Source organism: Gobio gobio (assembly GCF_949357685.1).
Source record: "Gobio gobio genome assembly, chromosome: 4".
In the NCBI taxonomy this organism is placed as follows: Eukaryota; Metazoa; Chordata; class Actinopteri; order Cypriniformes; family Gobionidae; genus Gobio; species Gobio gobio.
In genome coordinates, this window is record NC_137100.1 from 23,071,808 (window position 1) to 23,094,797 (window position 22,990).

General features: G+C 38.5%; 2 protein-coding genes across 6 annotated transcripts in view; one reads left to right on the top strand and one right to left on the bottom strand.

The window, feature by feature from the left end:
* LOC307124563 (uncharacterized protein) overlaps positions 1–10,073 on the bottom strand; it is a 60,889-nt gene extending 50,816 nt beyond the window's left edge. Inside the window, exons 1-10 of one of the 5 annotated variants that reach the window (XR_013816275.1) lie at positions 9,403–10,073; positions 9,137–9,272; positions 8,677–8,848; positions 6,085–6,364; positions 5,722–5,976; positions 5,380–5,566; positions 5,028–5,270; positions 4,743–4,914; positions 2,317–2,465; positions 1,823–2,083 (exon numbers count right to left, since the gene is read on the bottom strand). Coding sequence is in view for 2 of the 5 variants with exons in the window: in XM_079813882.1 (XP_079670008.1) it covers positions 1,884–2,083; positions 2,317–2,465; positions 4,743–4,914; positions 5,028–5,270; positions 5,380–5,566; positions 5,722–5,976; positions 6,085–6,364; positions 8,677–8,848; positions 9,137–9,275; positions 9,403–9,723 (2,118 nt within the window). In the remaining 3 variants the exon portion in view is untranslated. Of the gene's footprint in view, positions 1–1,132; positions 2,084–2,316; positions 2,466–4,742; positions 4,915–5,027; positions 5,271–5,379; positions 5,567–5,721; positions 5,977–6,084; positions 6,365–8,676; positions 8,849–9,136; positions 9,276–9,402 lie in introns of those variants that run through there. The other 4 variants (XR_013816276.1, XR_013816277.1, XM_079813883.1 and 1 more) reach the window with 4 other exon arrangements.
* Positions 10,074–13,620: 3,547 nt separating this feature from the next.
* ptrh1 (peptidyl-tRNA hydrolase 1 homolog) lies at positions 13,621–22,312 on the top strand. Its single transcript, XM_079816312.1, has 5 exons — positions 13,621–14,283; positions 17,448–17,667; positions 20,427–20,526; positions 20,626–20,671; positions 20,762–22,312. The coding sequence occupies exons 1-5, from the start codon at positions 14,107–14,109 to the stop codon at positions 21,020–21,022; spliced, it is 804 nt and encodes a 267-aa protein (XP_079672438.1). The 5' UTR covers positions 13,621–14,106; the 3' UTR covers positions 21,023–22,312.
* The last annotated feature ends 678 nt before the right edge of the window (positions 22,313–22,990 follow it).

A 22,990-nucleotide genomic window follows, 5' to 3' on the forward strand; every position in this document is an offset into this window, starting at 1 on the left:
TATATATACAGTGGAGGCCAAAATTATTAGAACACCTGACAGATCTGAAAATATTTACCTTTTTTTGCCTCCAAAACGATTTCATTTCATAATGTCCATGAAACGTGCAGATGGTTGCTCTGACCATTAATTATCAGATGAAGTGAGCCATACTGTTTTTATCCACTTTTAATTTTAATTTTTGGTATGTCCACCTTTTTTGCAGCAATTATAGCAGCACATCTCTCTGGCATAGTGTCAATATATTTCCTTTGAGAACTTCAACACTAATGTTACCCCATGCCTTCTTCAACCAAAGCCAAAGGCTTTCCTTTGAATGTACAATAGATCTGTCCAGTTTATTTTTCAAATCACCCCAAATGTGCACAATCATTTTCAATGTTCCAGCAGAGTCCTTCCATCGCAGGTAGTTCCAGCAATATAGATAGAAGAATGTTTCAGGTCATTGTCCTCTTGGAAAATTAATCCAAGACGACTCCCTGATGCCAAGTGTTCTAATAATTTTGGCCACCACTATATATATATATATATATATATATATATGTCATACCGTCCAGCCCTAAAACTTGTATAGTTTTGTCAGTGTTTATTTAAAAACATCATATTAGGCAGAATATATGATGGTAAATATGTAATTGATGAGTTGTCAATACAATATATAACAATGCAATTTATAGGGTATGATTTTACCCCAAAAAAAATCAACGTATTGAGACAAAATGATAACTGCAAATCCACTTTTCCAGTTCAGTTGTTTCTGTGAATTGCAGCGATCCTCAGATTTCTTGTCAAAACTGTTTGTACAGTCAATCTCAAAGCTCTTTCCCGTTTTGTGTGTTTTTCGCAGCATTCACGCTGAAAACCAATGCTGCCACTCAGTGGGCGTAACCGCAGCGACTCTGGCCGACTGTGGCGTCATGCGCATACCCTCTATTACCCAAATAACAAAATTTTGAGTACGTGCCAGAATAGTACGGTGGAGCAGATTCCTGCACGGGTCTGATTTTTTAAATCCGCACCCGCAGTGCTTAATACCGACAGCAGCACTTATTAAAATCCACACCCGACCCGATTAAAATAGAACTGACACCCGACCCGCACCCGAAATAAAACCAGTTTAGCATATCACATTATAGACACACTTACAAAAATGTTTATTGACAGCCAAGTCATACAGAAGTTATGACACGACCATTAACACAAGGACAACTTCAGCCGAAGCTGTCAAAAGGCTACATCATGAAGAACATGCTTATGTGTCCTTATCATCTCTACGAGGCACCTTCAGTTCTGTCCCCTTTTGAAAAAATAGTGTTCGATAGAACTGTGCTTGGTTTGAGTTATCTGCGTGCTTCCTCAGCGATGAAGTTCCACATTTGCGGCTATCCAATACGAAAACTTTAAGGCAGGTTTTGCATGCAGCAAAGCCTTTCACAATATTGTTTTCTTCAACTGAGATAACTCCAAATTTTTCCAACACACTGGACTTGTTTTTTGATGACGTATTGTCGACAACTTTACAATCACTAGCTATTCTTTTCTTCAACTCCTCCCGCGCGGGCACAAATAAACTGATATGGATTTGAAATTATTTTATCAACTTGAAATACAGGCAAGGCATATTTTTGTAGTTGTGTTCCTAAAAATATGCATGTATTTTTACGTTTGCACGTGTTTAGACCCGTGTTTCCCCCTTGTCTGACCCGACCCGCACCCGTATCCGACACAGTTAGGATGTTTTTAACCCATTTCAGCAATATTCGCAGGTCACCCGTCGGTTACCAGAACCGTGCAGGACTCTGCAGTGGAGATGGTGACTTACATGTTGGCAGAAAACAGCTGATTGATTAGGAAGTTGATTGTGGTGTTAGATGGGTGTTGGGTCACCATGTTGGAGCCGTTCCCACCCAACCTGGACAGCTGAACCTGGACTCGTGGCTAGCAATTGTGTCTGATTTCTCAGGTAGCTCATACTGTGAACACCGGAATCCAGGAACAGCCACTGCTTTCATCTCAGCCACAAAGGGTGCAGGGTCATGGATGACCTCGTTAAAGAGGAGGTCCGTAAGCTCATTCAAATATTCTAAAAAAACAGCAGAGAGCACATAGCATATAGCTTGAGTCATTCAACTGTTGACAAAGTAACTGCAATAGAAATTGTATGTCTACTGCTTGTTAGAATTTTGTCATGCTGGCAAATGTGCTACACCTTGTCACTTTTGGCACAAAATCTTCTCCAGAAGGGAAAATGCGTAAATGCAGATTCGTGCATAGATCAGTATGGAGATACCGACAGACAATTGAGAATTAACTAACCAGTAGTATGTTTGGTCCTCAACGTGGACACAACATGTTCCCCTCTCTTGGCCTTTGGACATTTAATTTGGAACTGCAGTTCTCCTGCTGCAGTCCTCACTTGGGTACGGCCAGAATTTTCATTGAAATGCAATGCGGCCAGGTAAAGTCTGAAATGGAAAACATGTATGGGATTACTCCAACAGTTACACCATGGCCACACTGCACCTCTCTCTCTACCTGTGTGGCTGCTCTAATCTGTTAAAGGGTTAGTTCACCCAAATATGAAAATGCTGTCATTAATTGCTCACCCTCATGGTCTTTCCAAACCCGCAACACCTTCGTTCATCTTCGGAACACAGATGAACATATTTTTGATGAAATCCGAGAGCTCTCTGACCCCTCCATAGACAGCAATATAATTAACACTTTCAAGGCCCAGAAAGGTAGTAAATACCAGAAAGAGTAAAGTTATTCAACAATTTATTCTAGTCTGTGTCAGACTGTTCCTAGTTCAGTGCAGTGCTTCCTAGTTCTACGGCAGAACGACTCGTGCACATGCATTGTGGTTCTCACGTGAACAGCGTCGGCCAATGGTAAGCCAGCTTTCTGGAAGCGCAACATTGTTTACACTACGTCAACAGCATAAGAGTCTGAAATTTTTGAATATAGTCGGGGGGTTTTTGTGCACAAAAATATTCTCGTCACTTCATAAAATGAAGGTTGAACCACTCTAACGATGATTTGAATGATGTCTTTTAGGGCTGCAACGACGCGTCGACGTCGTCGATGACATCGACTACGAAAATACGTTGACGTGCGTGAAATGCGTCGACGCGTCGGCGGCACATTATTTACGTTCTAGAATGGAACAGAAGATCTAGAATAATGGCAGCTTCTGCTCCCGGGCATAGTGAAAATGATCATTTATCATATAAAGCCAGACCGCGACATTCAAAAGTGTGGGAGTACTTTAAACAGAAGCCAAATAAAACTGTGCTTTGTTCACACTGCGCGCGGTGGCAGAACAGGAGCTGTGCGCGTGGAGAGCGGGAGCTTTCACACTGCCAATCAGTGTTGCCAAGTCCGCGTTTTTTTCCGCGCTACTTCTACACTGTTGCCGCGGGCTGTGTCTCATGTCCGCGGGTTGAAGCGATCCCAACTATGTGATATTTAGCCCCGGGAATGAGAATTTTAGCAGGCAGCCCTGCAAAAAAAACACACATATTTAACCCCCCGAACGCAATGTTTACCAGAGAACCTCCCCGAAACGCGATTGGGCTTGTTTTGGGCTAGTTTTGAGTAACGAATGGGTGGGTTTTGTTGTGAAAACCTGGCAACCCTGCTGCCAGTGTTCTCTCGCGCAGCTGAACCGTGGCGCGTGTATTGCAAGAGACGGTCACATTTTCTGGGGTTCTTCTCCGACCCCAGTACGTCTCGTGCTTTTATTTATGATGGGCTGCATATATCTCCTGTTAATGCGACCTGGTTCCCCTGTCTCAAACACATATGCATAATAACATGCTGTATATAGGTAGTTTGCATGATTAAAGTAACATTAAAGTTAAGATATGCCTCTAGCTTTAATCATTTAAATGTGTCTTTGAAGTTTGGGCAAAAACTTCTGGCAGCTTTAGTCGTTGTTTATGCACATGTATCTTCAAAATAGACGACTAGTTATACATTAAAACTATGCTGAAAGCTCCTGTATGTGAACCGTTCGCAGATAAATACAAGTGCATTTTCGTTTACTATTGACACAAATCAATAAGTAAATCATAATCAACTACTATAGTAAACAACTTTTCCTAATTAGGCCTACTCTGTATACATTTTATGATGAATAGTATCATTATATATTATGTTTAAAAAGCTTCTTGTGTTCATATATTTCATTATAAAATGGCATACTATGTACACTACCCTTCCTGAAATACAATTAATATTGTCATCATTCATTGATTTCATGTTAAAATAATATACAAATTCACTACCCTCTTTGAAATACAATAATCAGTAAAAAAGAATAATAAGATTAATCTGGAAAAATAATCGTTAGATTAGTCGACTAATCGGAAAAAATAATCGTTAGATTAGTCGACAGAAAAAAATAATCGTTAGTTGCAGCTCTAATGTCTTTACTACCTTTCTGGGCCTTGAAAGTGTTAATTACATTGATGTATATGGAGGGGTCAAAGAGCTCTCGGATTTCATCAAAAATATCTTAATTTGTGTTCTGAAGATGAACGAAGGTCTTACGGGTTTGGAATGACATGAGAGTGAGTAATTAATGAAAAAAATTTTTTTTTTTGGGTGAACGCACTCTTTAACATGGCCGCCAAAATGAAAAGTTTCCACGACGCACATACGCTGCTCATGTAGACAGTGTGGCTCAGCTGTTGGTAAAGGGCTGTTACTACACAATACCAACACCATGATTACTATACCTGCAGAGCATCCCTAAGTATGAGAAGGCCACGTTTTTTGGTGCAAACCGCAGAATCACACTGTGGAACCTCTCCAAGGCAGATGTTTGGTAAAGAGAGCTCAGCTTTTTCACATCACCAAGAGCACGCTTGTTCATTAACACCTTTTCCAGCTTGTAGGTGGCCTTGGTTGCTAGAGGGGGACAGAGAATAAACAATACATAAAAGATGATGAGTGCATAGCAGCTGAGAGTATATTACAGGATTCTAATGAAATGACATTATTGCTATTGAATAGTGCCGTACCGGGCTTCAGCCACTTGTTTTTGTTAGCGAAAGGAGGGTGGAGGCACTTAGGGAAGAGTGGATTTTTGTGGACATGCACATTCTGAATGTGGTTGAGAAGAGATGTCCATTTTGCCACCGTTTCCTCTCCATTGGATGAACCGGATGCTGACCAGTAGAGGTGATTTTTGATGCTCTTTTGCCACTTTTTGATCTTGTTGCAGTCCTTCTTCTTGGAGATGGCCTCCACCTTCTTGGTGAGTGCTGAGAAGAGTTTAAAAATATGTAATACATTTGTTCTAACAGTGGGATGTTGCACAGGATTAGCTGTGCTACAAATAATCAATAAAATACATTTTTAAAATGATCCTACCTTTACATAAATGCCATACATCATAAAAGTGGTCAATGTCTGGTTTCTGTTCCTGGACAAACTTTTGAACCTGGGTGTGTCGGTCTGTCACCAGGCAAGCTACTTTGACACCAGATCTTTCAAGAAATTCCAGACTCCGGCTAAGTCCTTCCTTTTCCATACGGACACTGCTTCCCACTTCATTGCTCTGTAGATCATAAACAGACATAACATTTCTTAAAGTACAGACTTCCAAACTATGAAACTCTTGGGACATTGAGTAATTACATTTCACTGGGTCTGCCTAATTGGTGGCGGTCCGGCTCTGCTGAGCGTATTTTCTAGTTTTTATAATCTATTTACCTGTACAAGCTGGATATCAACAATTTTGTTTGTGTTGAGATCCATCATGGAGTATGAGCCATACTTTGTGCAATGGCCTGGACTCTCAGCTCTCATATCACCACCAAGAGATACAGTTTTGCTCTGTTTTAGTCCCTCAAGCAGGTCGGTCTGGTGTGATCTCCATTTATGCAGCACAGAAGGCAGAATGTAGTTATGCACATTATTTCGATGTGTCATTCTGGTGAAGGTTCTCACATGCATTGCATTGAGCACCTGTAATGTAAAATCAGAAAGTACCTCTGTAACGGTTCATAGCATGTACTACTGTAGCTGCACTGGCCCTAGAAACTTTTTTAGATTATATCATTATTTTTAAGAAACCTTGTTAGTCTGGACGAAAGAAGAGCCCGTGTAGTAGACAGCAGCTGATAGGTGCAGATTCCCTGCTGGAGAGCTGCCCAGAAGTGGTTGACTCTTCCACTCTCTGGTGTATGAACAACTCTGGTGGAGGCACTTCTGGGTCACAGAAAGGAATGTTCCTTTTACAAATGTGACTACCTTGCAGACTCTTGAGCAGGTGGGGCAAATTTTAAAAAGCTCAAGCAGGCACTCCTCGTATACCAAGTATTTCACCATGTCTTGCGGTGTCTTGGTTGGTGCTCTGTTGACAAAGAAAACCACAAAAACACTTGTTACAAAGTGTAGTAAAGTTCATAGTAAAATTACACGATAATCTTACATCAGCATATCAGCATCAAATCAAATAATGTTGAGGAAGAGATTGAGTCTCATTCACTAATAATTGCGTGGATTATTTGGCATTTGTACGCGCAGGAGAACTTCTCATGAAAAAGCTCTGCCTAATTCACAACATGTTCGTACGCACATTAATTTGTTCACCCAAAAATGAAAATTAGCCTATGATTTACTCACCCTCAAGTCATCCTAGGTGTAAATGACATTCTTCTTTCAGACGAATAAAATCAGAGTTATATTTAAAAATGTCCTGGCTCTTCCAAGCTTTATAATGGCAGTGAACGGCTGTTTCTGTTTTGAAGTCCATAAAAGTGCATGTATCCATCATAAAAGTGCTCCACATGGCTTTGGGGGTTAATAAAGGCCTTCTGAAGCGATGCGTTTGTGTAAGAAAAACATCCATATTTAAAACTTTAATCGCTAACTTCCGCTAACTGTCAAGCACGTGTTCACGAGAGACTATGAGAATATGCTATTTCTCGTGAGAACCAAGCTGTTTTTCTCCATCCTCTGCACTTCCGTGTTCTTCACCGGAACTTATGCTACACCTGCGTCCTAACGCTGGAACGCCAGTTTTAAATATGGATATTTTTCTAACACAAACGCTTCCCTTCAGAAGGCCTTTATTAAACCCCGGAGCCATGTGAAGCACTTTTATGCTGGAGAGATGCACTTTTATGGACTTCAAAACAGAAACAGCCATTCACTGCCATTATAATGCTTGGATTAGCCAGCACATTTTTTAATATAACTCCGATTGTATTAATCTGAAATAAGAAAGTCATATACACTTAGGATGACTTGAGGCTGAGTAAATCATGGGCTAATTTTCTTTTTTTGGGTGAACTATCTCTTTAACATCTTTCTGATGTTAGTGAATTTGGAGTGATATCTCTCCTAGTTAGTCGAGGTTAGTAATTTGCATAAAACACGCCCAAACCATATCCATAAGGGCTTTCCGCTCACGCTTTCCTTGCAGCCTTTCGTAACTCTCGTAAAACTTGCTGCTGTTTGCAGACGCGCTCTCGCCCGATCCTAAAGCAATGCCATGTGTGCCATTCTCACCAGTTCTCACAATAAAACCTTTTATACAGACACAGATTACATTAACATTTATGCATTTGGCAGACGCTTTTATCCAAAGCGACTTACAACTGAGGAGTACAGGAAGTGATCCATCATGAGGAGGCAGCAAAACACAGAAAGTGCCTGAAGTACTAAGTTTTGGACATCGCACAGAGCATCACACACTAGGGCAGGGAAGAAGTAGAGGAAAATAGAAGGAAAATTAGGAAAAGGAAAGGTTTTTTTTAAGATAAGGTGCTCGCGGAAGAGGTGAGTTTTCAGCTGTCGTTTGAATGCTGTCAGTGATTCTGCAGTTCGGATTGAGGTGGGAAGATCGTTCCACCAGCAGGGAACAGTGAATGTGAATGTTCTGGAGAGGGATTTTCTGCCTCTCTGTGATGGTACCACAAGCCGTTGCTCCTTAGCTGAGTGAAGGCTTCTGGTGGGGGTGTAGACTTGTAGGAGCGAGTCAAAGTATGCAGGAGCGGAGCTCGTGGTGGATCTGTAAGCGAGCGTAAGCTCCTTGAACTTGATGCGAGCAGCGAGTGGTAGCCAGTGCAGAGAGATGAAGAGTGGTGTGACGTGGGCCCTTTTGGGTTCGTTGAAGATGAGACGTGCTGCTGCATTCTGGATCATTTGGAGCGTTTTGATCGCACATGATGCTAATGAGAGATTACACACCTCTCATTAGCCAGCTGTACATGCGTGTATATCTGTTATTTAGAGAAACCTCGCAGTTGAAGCTATAACAAAGCTTTTCTTACTCTTTAACCATATATGATGGAATGTATTTCAAATTAAATTGTATTTAATAATTTTATTAAATAATTTTATGGATTATATTTTAGGCTACAATTAATGCAAGATATTTCAATATAATTATAGTCGTGTTAGGATGAAATATAACTTATAAGGCCGTACAGAGTAAGTGCTTTTTGCGTAGGTGATGTTTCAGTTGTTGCTATATTTTTTGTTCAATTTAGAATAATTTATATTATGACATTTTTGGTGAATCGATTGTGATTTGGTCTTAAAATCGTTCGTATGTACATTTCACGGACAAATTTGTGCATACGCATGCTTAGTGAATGAGACCCATTGTTCCTATTATGTCTGATTAACAAAGATCTGTAACAAACAAAGTTAACTTACTGTTTACTGGTGGAGTCAACCAATTCAGACATGCTAGGGAGGCAGGTGGAGTCATCAGGATCTGCCATGTCGAAACTGATTACAGGTTCCTGAAAAGAGGGAAACTCCAAGAGAGGACGTTTTGGTGGTCTATCAGGTGATACTGCTCTCCGCTTAAGTGGAGTTGAAGAACCTGGAAAATACATATTCAAATAAGGATAGTAATAAGAGTTCTTTATGTAGTGTTTATATTTGCAAGAGAGGTGGAGCAATGTAAATAGAACAGACTTTTTTTTTTTAAAATGCTGTACTTTCATACAAGGACGCATTACATTCTGAACATTAGCGTACTGGAAGTCTAAAATTTAGAGATGTTTTCATCTGTGTTTTCATTCAACTACATTGTGCATACCTAGAATCTGTCTGTTAACATCACAGACATTCAAAAAGACAAAAGAAATAACCTGACCTCTCAACATACCTGTATTGGTTCTTTTAGACAGTTGTGTGGCCACAGTCCTTTCCCCCACAAAGTGGTCTGTCTGACATCCAACTTCTCTGGTGACTTTCTGCACGCTGTGACGCTGGCAGTCTCTCTCTCTTTTGGTTGGAAGAGGCTGCTTTGTGAACAGATAATAGAAATTAATGAGTCAAACATACTGATGCATATAAACAAAAGAATCACGTTAGAGGGTTAAAAAATTTAGTAGTTACTTACTATAAACATAAGATCACAAGGCAACTTACAGTCATTGGTGGGCACGTGATGGCACCAGATGCAGGCGGGACGGGGTGGGAGATGGTCGGTTCGGCCCCATTCACCAGTAACAGCGGATTATCAGTGAATCCCAGTTGTCTCCGATGAAAGTTTGTAAAACTATCCTGTGTAAAATGTTCACTGCATAGGCGGGTGTTGCTGGTGATCCTCAACTCTCCATCAAGGTGGCTCTTCACAAATGTAATCCACCTCTTCTTGATTTCGTCGTTTTTAGGAAATTTAAATAAGGAGACCGAGCTGTTTTGTAAATTATCGCAACCAGGTAATATGCATTTACGTGACGAAGGCATAGCTAGCTAGCAAGCAAACTGTAGGCTGTTGTAGTAACTAACGGTAATGACAGTAAATGAACTCAATGATGATAATGCGCTCTAATTATTGTGTTAGGGGATTCTCCAGTGCGTCATCGAGCCATGCTTTCATGCTCGCTCAAAAAATACTGAACAACAAAATGGTGTTTAACGGTCTAACCCCACAATTCAGTACTAAGCTACATAGTCTTTGTAGCGTGTTTTCAGCAACACATTTCTAACATTTTTGATGTGTTTAGAAACAAAACTCTGAATTACCTTTACACGGACTTTACATTGTTGTTAACTCTAAAGGTAGCGGAAGAACTTGTTCTTCTTTGGTGCTTATTGGCGGTTGGTAACCTAACTTATTGATGCATTACCGCCACCGACTGGACTGGAGTGCGGATCAGGGTGTTTGCTTATGTGCTGTAGGATGAGATGGGGAAAAAAAAACATAACAAGCAAAACAAACTGAAACAAAATAAAATAAAACAGAACAAATAAACTATCAAAAGACGATATAATTTTACTTAATTGACTTTGTTTTATAAATGTAATAATATAATTAGCTGTTTTCCCCAATAGACCTGCAAGAAAAGTCATGGTGTTTTACCTTCTTCAGTGACTGAATAAGTTGATATCTTTCATTGTTTTATTTCCTACAATGAAGTAGTACATGATAAACGGTGTCTTGTTGGCTACAGTGAATGCATTCCCCAGTTGGGTGTTTTCCAATTTTATATAATGTACTGTTAAGTCCCGTATGAACTATTCTCAGCTGAGTTATATTTTCTTCCCTTCGATTCCTTCTCTCCCCCTGCCAGCACCAACTTGTTTTTGTATATTATATAAATGTCTGCCTGTTTCATTGTCATCCCAATATACCTGCCTCGCTGATTGTACATATGTTCTAATATAACTTCCGCTTTACTTAACGATAGCCTACTTGTAGATCTGCTTTATTCTGTTTTATTTTGTTTAGCCAGAATATCCACCTTCTCATTTCCCTCCACACCAACATGAGCAGGAACCAAAATGAAGCATGCAGATATACCCTTAACTTTTATGTCGTACATCATACGGAATGTTTCATTGATAATATCCATCCTAAAAGATCAGCTGCCAGATCTTATGCTTTCAAGCGCATATTGGATAAAATTACAGTGGTATTTGTTTTATTCTCCTCTATCCGCTGCAGGGCCAGTAATATTGCCAATAGTTCTGTGGCATATGACAAATGATTGGTTACTCTTTTCATAATATAAGAATCCCTCATTGGAATATATACTGCTGCACCTGCATATCCTATCAGGATCTTTCGATCCATTTGTGAATAAAAACACTGATTCTGGGTAATGCTTCTCAAAATAATTCTGGAGTTGAACTATACTGGAAGTTGTTTAGAATTGTCTTTCAATTCTTGCTGTATATCGAGGTCAACATATGTCAAAGGGACTAACCAAGGAGGAATGGAAGACATTGACACTGTATTGCTGTACTGTAATTGACTTCACAGCACCTATCCACCCAAACTTGTCAAATTTGTCTCATTATGTTCCCAGCATTCTGTCAATACACTTTCGACAGGATGTGTATTATTTTGTCTATGGAGATTAACCCAGTATGCCATCATTAACTTCACTCTTCTGATACTTAAAGGCATTTCTCCCATTTCCATCTGCATCAATGATACCGGCGATGTTTTGAATGATCCACTGCAGATTCTCAGGGCCCGAGTGTCACGTCTGTTTTGGGTTTTTGGTTCATCATGTCTGTTATTCTGATACTTAGTCACGTTCCATATCATCTTGCCATGTCTTGTGTCATGTTCTCATTGGTTTATTCTGGTCATATGTCATGTTCTCTGATTGGTTCATTATCATATATCGGTTATACACACCATCAAACAAACGGTTTGGAAGATGGATTCATGATGTACTCACTCGTTATGTGCATTTTGTAAATTGTCAAGTCAAGTCACCTTTATTTATATAGTGCTTTTTACAATGCAGATTGTTTCGAAATAGCTTCACGGTGTTAACAGGAAAACAATGCAACAGAATTTGATTCGGCTGTACAGCCGCTCTGGAGAAAACAGTGATGTTATCCAGCTCAGTTCAGTTCTCATAGTGTCAATGCAGGCGGATCAGTAATATAGTTGAATATATAAAATTGTGGGGGAAAAACATGGTGTACATGGTCTACCTTAAAGTATTAATGATAAATGCTTTATAAGTAGGCTATTGTTAGTTCAAGTTGACCAATGTGGTTAAGTTATCTAATATCAACAAATGAAAACGTATCGTAAATTGTTGCTGCTAACTTAACTAAAAAAGCAGATCTGAACATATCCATCCCAGGCTTGTACAAATAGAGTTTCCAATTAAGCATGGATAAAGTGTAAATAGGGGACACTCTCTATTTCTTTATTTGAGATTTGACTAACCCATAGCAAACACAGTCACAGTGGATGCCTGCAGTATAGGCTACTTTGAATAAGCCTAAAAAGGCATGAATGTCTTTGCATTAGCCTATAACCAATATCAAACCAAGTAGAATTTATCTGAGTAAAACATTTATCATGCTTGTTAGGGTTCAAATGGTCAAATTAGATATATTTTTCAAAACTAATGTGTTGAATAGGCCTATACTTTTGTTATGATGCCTGTGTGAACCTTAGGGGAACTGACTTCATATTGTTTTTAATAGCCTAATCTTCTTTCTTTCTTTCTTTCTTTCTTTCTTTCTTTCTTTCTTTCTTTCTTTCTTTCTTTCTTTCTTTCTTTCTTTCTTTCTTTCTTTCTTTCTTTCTTTCTTTCTTTCTTACTTAATGTAACGAATAGGCCTACATTTTCTTGATCATCCATAAAGATTTTCTGGAACTCAAACCACCAGGGAAAATGTATACTCAAACCTCTGTTTTTTGCATCTATTATTGTGTCCTTTTAATTTAAATATCAAAATATCAATAAAAAATACATGAACACTTTAATTAAAAAACTATTAAATACAGTAAATAGGCATATACTTTTTATTTCCAAATCTGTATGAATACATGGATAGATCAGTAAAAAATGTCTGGTTTTCCTTCTGTTTTTGTCAACATGCCATGGTTTGAACCATCCAAAAGGTAGTGAGAAGAGCCGTGTGACAACATTATACGTGGTAAGTTTGGTAACAAATGTATTTCTTCCCCCAAAATGTAGGCTAAATGTGTTGAATTTATCTGTCACTTTATAAGCTGTCAAAAGAGAAGGAAGAGTCAAGTTAGCCACATCAAAAATCCTCAGACATATGAAATAATAGTAATTAAATAACATTTTACATTTTTAAATGGACAAAACAAAAGAAACTTTAAAATGTTTGCATGTTTTATTTTTTTGTATCATACATCAGGCTTTCGTGGCTCATATTATGATATAGTGAGAATATAGAGCTCACAGAGAATTAAAAAAACACTTTTTATTCAGAGGCCCAAACTAAGAAAATATATTCATGGCTAAAAAGTAAGATAATTTAAATCAATAAGCTTTTATAACACAGTACAGCAGACATAAAAGTACAGCACAGCAGACATGAAATGCAAATATCAGTTGTCACTGTATTTATGTCATAGTAAGATGATATTTTAAAAAAGCTATTCTTATGTTTACAGATCATTAAATCATTAATGATTTCACAGCACAAAGATGTGTCTCATGACCTGTAATATGTATAAAAGGTATAAAGTAGGCTATAAAATATCAATCAGATGGCAAACGGCTTATATAATCATGTAGGCTTTATGGGGTTAAGTTTTCTTTTCCCCAAACTTTGAACGTGTTTGGAAATGTGTCCATCTCTCCTACATGGCACTGTCAAAGGTTACTCTCCTCCATCACGATAGATGGCGCTGTGGGGTAAAAACTCCTTCGCTTCTCTGAGGTCAGTCACCCTCGCGTGGCCAAATATATTAAAATCACGTTCAACAAATGAAGGTTTTCATAAACTGTTCAAAACACCAGCTGTTTCCCGGCTACCTTTTTTTTAAGTCTCACACGTAGGCCTATTTCAAGTCGTTCTAGGATGGACCGAGATAAATGTTACACTTCGCCCTGATGAGTTGCTCCGTTGGCTGTTAAAGGTGACCTCGCAATACACGTTGAAGGCAGTGCCTGTAGGCTACTCTGTAAAGACCGCTGATCCATGTGAATGAATCGAAAAACATAACGTGTTCAAATCAATTCATAGGTCCTACCGATTATGCTTTTATAAAAGTTGTAACGTTAGTTGCTATGTTTTGGATTCCCGACTATCCGCAATATTCGAGATGTGTATGACGAAAGTCGTTTCGAAACTAATAGACCGGTATGGTAAACTTTAAACTTAACATGACTCATAATGAGTAACACCACAGTTCGTGGCATAGTCTGGACTGCTGTGACACGAGCTTTCAAACTGCCAATGGCTCTTATAATGCGAATGATAACGAAGCTGATTAACCGAGTGCTGTTGAGCACGCTGCCATCGCCGAGGATGGCTGGTCAGGCGACAGTTGACTGTAATAGAAGGAAAATGGTAAGTTAAGTCTTTTACTTGGCATTATTATAAGAAGTTATGACAAACGTTTTCTCAAAAATTTTGTTCTCATTACAACATATTATTTTTTCTTTGCTAATAGTCATTATAAGTATCTACAGTTTTTTAAAAATATCAAATTCTATCTACTTAAATAACCCAGGCATTTATATAACACCAGTGTGTATTTCATTTGTCGATAGTAACAATTTTTATATTACAAATAACATTTTAGTCATTTAAAGGCACAATATGTAAGATATTTGGATTAAATTATCCAAAAACCAGAACAATGTTATATATTTTGTTGACTTGTGAACTTACATTATCCCAAATGTTTCCAAGAATGTTTAAATCCAGAGAAATAAGAAATTTTAACCAGGACACGGACCGTGTCCGTGCGTCACAATGGCACCATCATACCCGCCTTACCCTTGGTTTCCTGTTTTATTTGGTAGAAAGCATTGGAAACACTAGCCTGACAAGCCAGACCCACATCAGGATGTCAGGATGTCCACATCACCACGTCAATGGTGAGTCTGGGAACTCACCATTGACAGGGCTCAATCCGAGGGGCTGGACAAATGGTTGTCTTTCAAATTCCCTCTGCACGCAATTGGAAAGCGCTACAACCAACCAGAGAGCAATGTTAAGTGGAGCTATTTAATGGATTAAACTTTCGTCGTATCCGGTCGGCAAAACTCAGAACACATCTTCCTTTCTTAAGAAGGATTTCAGTGCCATTCTTTTCTCAAAGAAAAGCTGAACTCAAAGTCTTCCAGAGTTGCGGCCAAAGCCGTTTCGAAAGACCGCCGTTCGCCAGCTTCTTTGTTAACGAGTAGCATGCGGAACCGCCGCAACTCTGCCGTGACGTACCGTCATTATGTTAAGCCCGCCCACCGACTCTATACACGATGTGATTGGCCTGACCAGAGTTTGGTTTTTCCAGCTCGCAGGTCTACTGAGAGCTGCTAGACTACACTCGCGGCAAATTAGATTTGCTGCTGCTAGGGTGCGTCTTGATTTCTAGGCTTTGGAAACAGCATAATATATTAAAACACTTTAATATATTATGTGTTTTATTACAGGTGAGCAACTGTTTGGATACATTCATCGACATAAAACAAATCATTGTTATATAGCTTATAGTTAGTCTTATTGTTTAAATCTCGTTTTCTCGATTTACCGTGAGTACCATGTTTTACCCTGCCTAATGTCGATCTAGCTTACTGCAGTGTGCAACAAAAGTCTTATAGTTGCATCCCAGTAAATGCACAGAGTAGCATTATAACATAACTTTCAACACATTCAAATGTATCTAATATGATAAAACAGCGCTGCTTTATCCCAAATACGCATGAGTGGGAGATGCGGAAGCGGTCGTCTGCGGTATAATAAAAGCTGCACTGCTCTCGAGTAGGGTTGGGTATCGTTGTGATTTGAACGATTCTGATTCCGATTCCGATTCTTAGTTTCGATTCCGGTTCTTTTCGATTCTCGATTCCGATTCTTTAAGGGGTGGAGTCACAACATGTCACAGGCTCATTTCACAGAGGAAAATTGTATTTTGATTCAATAATGAGTTTTAGTTTTGGGACTTTCTCCGCTGGCATTTTCACTTGTTTTGCTGCAAAGGTGAATGGAGTTTCACACCGAGTCCCGGTTTAACAATAGCATTAACAGCAGTCATATTAGGACTGCTACTAGCGTGGGCAATTTGCGTATAGTTACATTTATCTACGAGGGGGAAAAATAATTTCAGTAACATTGTTGTTCACCACAATTCGCAATTTGGTCAAGGGCTTTATTACACTACAATCACTTACCTGATTATGACGAGGTGGGATAATGTTAGTTCACCCTGAAATGAAAATAAAGCCATCTTTTACTCACCCAGCTGTTGTTCAAATGCGCGTGTTCCTGTGTGTGCGCACTCCAAGCCGCAGTAGCCTCGTGCAATATTGTCATGACAACCGGTACACAATATTCACTTAAGGAGGTTATATTATTAGTATTATTTCTTATCATATACGTTATAGAAAAGACGAGAATTGCGTTTTTTTTCTATTGAGCTTGATTTCTCAAAATGGTGCATGTGTGTGTGTGTGCTTATCCTGGGTGCAATGACAACAGTGCAAGTTATTATAGTAGGCATGAGCGCCGGCGGCTGCTGACGGCTCATAGTGCACACAGAGGAGCACGCTCAGAATAACGGCCGAGCTCAGTGTTTTGACTGAATAATACGGTTTCTTTCTCGCAAAACCTTATAGTATGCCTCCTGAACACTTTCCATATGGCGCGCGTTTCCCTGTATCGTTGCGTGATACATTTGTTTATTTTTTGTAATGTTTTAGCTGATCGCCATTCACTGCCATAATAGGAAGGAGTGAGTGCAGGAACAGTATTTTAAATGTCATAGGACATAGGGCACTGGGACAACATCAGGGTAAGTAAAAGAAGGCCTGAGGAGGACAGACCTGCGCAGCATTTCAAACACGCTACACTCGTTAATTTATACACCACATATTTGTAGTGCATCCTCCCGTGCAAGAAATAAGTTTGTCATATGTGTTGCACTGCGCCGACCCAGGCTTTAAAAAAAAAAAAAAGTGAAATAAAGCCACACTTTTGAGCGCCGCTTACCGTGCTCCATGGCTGCAACAGAACAAATGGGCGCGGCAAGCACTTCCGAAAACTTGCGCGTTTGGAACCGATGATCGGAATCGAAAACAAAATTTCTAAACGATTCCAATGGCATCGTTATTTTTTAAACGGTTCCAAGTTGGAACCGGTTCTCGATGCCCAACCCTTCTCGAGCCATTTGTTGCGCAATCGCTCCAGCGGCCTCGTTCCACTCCAACGGCTTTCAGCCCCACCCTGCTTCATACTACAGTAACGTTAATAATACATTAGCTCATCCATGAATATGATTTATGCCTGAGTAACATCCCGCGAAATCAAGCTATGCCTTTGTTTTGAATAAGCGACCTCTAGCGGCAAAAATTGCACATTGTGCCTTTAACATTTTTTAAATTAAATTAAGCTATAAAGTGGCCATTTTGACTTGTCTGACTAATACTAAATATTAGAAAACCTAAGTAGTTTAATCTGGACCTATATAAACCTATGACTGAATCACTTTGTGTATTGCTGTTGTGTTTCAGGTTGTTGGGCTTGGAAACCCTGGTATGAATGGCTCTCGACATAGTGTTGGTATGGCTGTGCTTACAACGTTAGCGGAACGTTTAGGAACGCAAGACAGCTGGAGATCTGACCGACAAGTCTCGGGAGAGGTTGTTGTAACACACCTTGAAGACATCCAGTTGGTTCTTCTTCGACCCAAGTTGCTTATGAACATCAATGGTGTGAGTGTGGCAAAAGCAGGTGAGACGCAGTGTATTATCCTTTAATAGAATAACTCATCTCAGGTGGATGACTGTCGCTCAAGATTTTCAACTGTACCCTCATTTCCATCTAGGGCTGGGAGGTATGACAACATGTATTGTGTGATCCCAAATTCAGTTCCCTTTTGCAGATTATTGCGTTTGAATGGTGAATACACACACAATCATGTCAAAATGCCCATTAGGTGGATTATTCACAAACACGTAAACAGTTGGGTGAAAATCAGATGTGGATCATTATATTAGATCCCTGCATGATGTCCTAAAGTGAACAGCAGCCTAATATACCGGTGTCATTAAAGGGATAGTTCACCCAAAAATGAAAATCATCCCATGATTTACTCACCCTCAAGCTATCATAGGTGTGTATGACTAGGCCTGTCGCGATAGTCAATAAATCAATTAATCGCACGATAAAAAAATTAGCTCGATCATTTTTCCGGCCGCGATAATTTCCAGCGTCCGTTTTATTTCAATTTTTGCCGAGCATTACATTATATGATCACGCTCTTATACATGTAAATGCTTCTAAGCGCGACAAGACACAAGAGAATGAGCTGTGTGTGTGTGTGTGTGTGTGTGTGTGTGTGTGTGTGTGTCAATGTCCTGTCTGTGTGGCTGCGTCTCATGTCGGCTAATCGAGGGACACTCTGACACACACACACACATACACACTCGACACACAGACAGACTCTTGTCAGTCTCCTGCTCACATCGAGTTCTCTTTTGCTCTTGAACAAACAATAACAACAACACAGAGGATTTTGAGTATTCTCATATTAGGATTCTTAAATGAACTTAAAGAGTTGTGAGGAAATGAGATGTGCGGGACAGCACGTGAGATGCGCGTCATGTTCGTCAGCGGCCATTCTTAAAGTGACAGGAGCACTGATGATGATGCCTGTCATTAATGTTCATCAAAGAACAACGGGAACAGAAAATTGTAGCTTTAATGATGATTCATCTATATTTAATTTATTATTTATTCAGTTAAGAAAGGTGTTTGAGAACTATGACATTTCTGTAAATGTCTAACAGGGAAGGCACAGGTAAAAATAACATTTATTATAATGGAATTATGTAAAGATTGTTTTAAGTTCACTTAAATTAAAAGTTGTTGTTTTTTTTAAGCCTAATAAATGTTGAAATTGGTAGCTTTCAGTTATACTGTAATGTAACGTCATTAATGTTTCATAGAGACATCAGTGATACCGGCCTTCATTAATAAAAACATGACAATACAACACATATTTAAAATATGCTGTCAATAAATTTTCTACATTAATTTGGAGAGTAACTGAAATTATTACAATATCAAAACATTAAAAACGTATTAATCGTGATTAATTACAGGAACAAAATGCTATTAATTAGTTCATTTTTTTTTTATCGATTCCCAGCACTATCTAAAACACAATCATCTGTTGCAGTTTTCCAGCTGTTTATTCAAGTGCATTTGTTTGTTTACAGACTGAGAGTCCATTGCTTTTTTTGTTTTGGCTGTTTTGTTCATTTATTGTGGATATTTAAAATGCTTTCCGTTTTCAGTGTTAAATAGTCTTTAGAAATAAAAGTTTATTGATCTTTGAAAAGGTGTACCTGCATTATTATGCCATTATCATTATTTTAGATGATGGTCTCATAACGACAATATTATCGTTTATCGCAATAATTTCTTGGCCAATTTATCGTCCAGCGAAATTTGTTATCGTGACAGGCCTATGTATGACATTCTCCTTTCAGACGAATAAAATCAGTTATATTAAAAAATGTCCTGGCTCTTCCAAGCTTTATAATGGCAGCCCAAAATCTGAAGCCCAAAAAGGGGCATCCATCCATTATAAAAGTAATCCATACGACAATCCATTCTTCTGAAGTGAATCCATGGGTTTGTTTAAGAAAAATATCCCTATTTAAAACTCTATAAAGTAAAATATCTAGCTTCCGGTGGACCGCCTTCTTTATTCAACTTACAAAGAAAGTGTAACACCTCTCGCAGTTCAAAGCGCTTATACGTCCGACGCCAGAAGCTAGATATTTTACTTAATAATGTGTTAAATATGGATATTTTTCGTACACAAACGCATCGCTTTGCTTCAGAAGGCCTTTATTAACCCCCCCGGAGCCGTGTGGATTACTTTTATAATGGATGGTTGATGCACTTTTTTTGGGATTCAAATTTTGGGCTGCCATTCACTGTCATTATAATGCTTGGATTAGCCAGGACATTTTTTTATACAACTCCGATAACATTCGTTTGAAAGAAGAATGTATTTTACACCTAGGATGACTTGAGGGTGAGTAAATGATTGGATCATTTACATTTTTGGGTGAACTACCCCTTTAATGTTAATCAAACAACAAAAGTCAAAAAGAAAATCACTCACTGCTCGTCTTGACTGAATAACATTTGTGTCTTTAATAATATTAATCATTTTGTATTTCATTCATAAACTAAAGACTATGCAGTTTCATTTTTACATGTATTCAATTACTTTACTATTTCTTTCTACATGTTAAATAAACATACTGTACCTGAAAAAAACTTTTTGAAAAAAGTTTTAATTTGTATTATTTGTATCTTTGCTCATTTTTTGTTATAACAAATAACTATATTTTGATATATATCATTATCGTGAAATAAAATGTCTCATTTTGTGAAATAAGATTTTGGGTCATATCGCCCGCCCTAATTCTATCATTGGAAATCTGATTTTATTCATTTGTTTATTTCTCCAGCCAGCAAATTTTTAATTCAGCCTGAACATATTCTCTTGATTCATGATGAGCTTGACAAACCGCTTGGGAAGTTTGGCATTAAACACGGTGGAAGTGCAAGGTGAGTGAAAACTATTCATCAGACTTTTTTGATAACATGGGTTTAAGTTTCTTTCTAATACTTATTTCATCTTCATTGGACCATGCCTCTTCCTCTCAGGGGTCACAATGGTGTGAGATCATGTGTGGACTGCCTTCATACTGATGTAAGTTAGCAAATATTTTATAGAGAAAAACATTAGCTATAGTGACTTGCTTTATAAGTTCATTATAACACATGCTGATTGTGCCCGCAGGTGATGCCACGGTTGCGCATTGGTATTGGGCGACCGTCGGGTAAAACGCCTGTCGACCGTTACGTTTTGGGACGTTTTTCAAAAGAGGAACAAAATGTTCTAGACTCAGTCATGAAGCAGAGTGTAGACGTTCTGCTGACATTTCTCACAGACTCGCAACCCCAGACTTCTCCAGCAGAGGGAAGGAGAGCGTCATGCAAGAATAAAGCAAGGCCGCTTTCACCGCCTCAGGACACCACAGAAGAGCACAAACAGAACTGACCTGTTACTATACATGATGTTTGAAAACGGTTTCTGTTGTGAAGGAGCTCAGTTTGGTTATAATGCCATGTTTAGATCCCCAGCAAAGCTAAGGACAAGGAGGGGGAAACCGAAACTGACATCAGTACATAGTAATTTAACTTTTCCGAAGGAGTGAAGGTGTTTTTTTTGTTTGTCTTTGTACAGTGCCCTGTCTCTGCATTACATGTTCTTTTGCAGTTTCTATAACAGCTTTTCAAAGATTGGGGTTTGCAAACCCCTAAAGGTTCCTCAGGGAACTATAGAAGGTTCATGGCACTGTTATAGAAATACCTTTGCATTTTTTTTTAAAAACATGTCAAAAGGTTTATTAACATATAATAAGCATAAGATAACATTACTTCAAATATCAGCATGTTTTTCATAAATATAACTTTATTCATAGGCATTATGAATAAAACAGTTTGGAAACCCCTGAACGACACTGACCTCACTATCCTGCTAATTGTGTCATTTCATGTAACTGGGTGATTTTAAATGTGTGAATTTCACTGTATTGTGCTTTTCAAAATATTTGTTTAGCTATAGGTTTACAAACATTTCTGACATTCAGAGAACTGTGTTACTTCATAAATGTATACTCCATCGATAAATATGAGTGAGAAAGCTGGACTTCATCTATTTTAAACCTGCTAAAAAATGTTTCAACATTTTAAAACAAATGTGTAAAATAATTAAGAAAGTGCCATAAAATAAATATTTCTGATTTTAGGTCGAAAATAAGTAAGCTTTGTCATCAATTATGATCAAATTATGGAATGCTGCAATGGTCTGTTTTAGGCCCTCTGCTATTTACAAGATACATGCAGTAATATTATTAGAAATCATGGAATTAGTTTGCACTGTTATGCTGATGATACTCAGTTTTATATTTCATCACAACCAGATGAAATCTCTAAATTATCCATGCTGACAGAGTGTGTTAAAGATATAAAATATTTGATGACCAGTCATTTTCTTCTATTAAATTCAGATAAGACTGAGGTATTTATTGGACCAAAAACCTGTACACAGAATACAATTTGCATCTGGAAGGATGTACTGTTACCTCTACAGTTAAAAGACCTGGGTATTATATTAGCAGCAACTTGTCTTTTGATAATCATATTTTAAATGTTCAAAAATGGCCATTAAGTTATGATGCAGAAAAGTTAGTTCATGCATTTATGACCTCTAGACTGGATTACTGTAGGCCTAATGCATTACTAGATGGTTTTCCTGCATCCTCAATAAACAAACTACAGTTAGTCCAAAATGCAGCTGCTAGAGTTCTTACCAGTGCAAGAAAATATGATAATATAACCCCAATTTTATCATTTCTATACTGGTTGCCTATTAAGTTCCAAATTGCTACTGACCTAAAAGGCCTTAAATGTTTCAGCTCCTGTGTATTTAACTGATCTTCAATCACTCTACAATCCATCACGCTCTTTAAGGCCACAAAACTCAATTTTTTGCATTTGCCTCCTAGCCTTCCTGATGATGTTAGGCTTAGAAACACTACCATTTTAAAGACATCTCTTTAGCCAAACATTCACATAATGCAACTCATAACCTTGTACTCCAGTTTTATCAGATGAAGTGCACATGATTATCTTTTGCTAGAAATGTTATGAACAGCCGCTAGCTAATTATTTTCCAATTATTTATCTTTTTCTACCTCGGGGTGCCCATAACTAAATATTAGGCTTCGCCAGCTCCAGTTTGGATCCAGCCTCTTACAAAGACTTCAGATGCCCCAACACCTGTGAAGAGATGAGATGACGCCAACCCCTGCTAGGACTTCAGATGATGCCAACTCTGAAGCCACATTTTCTATATAATCACCATGATCACAACTTGTAATAATTGCTTTAATGAGGTCATTGTTTCTGCCTAAATGAATACATGATATTAGCTAACTGCATGATGTATCTTACAACTGTGGAC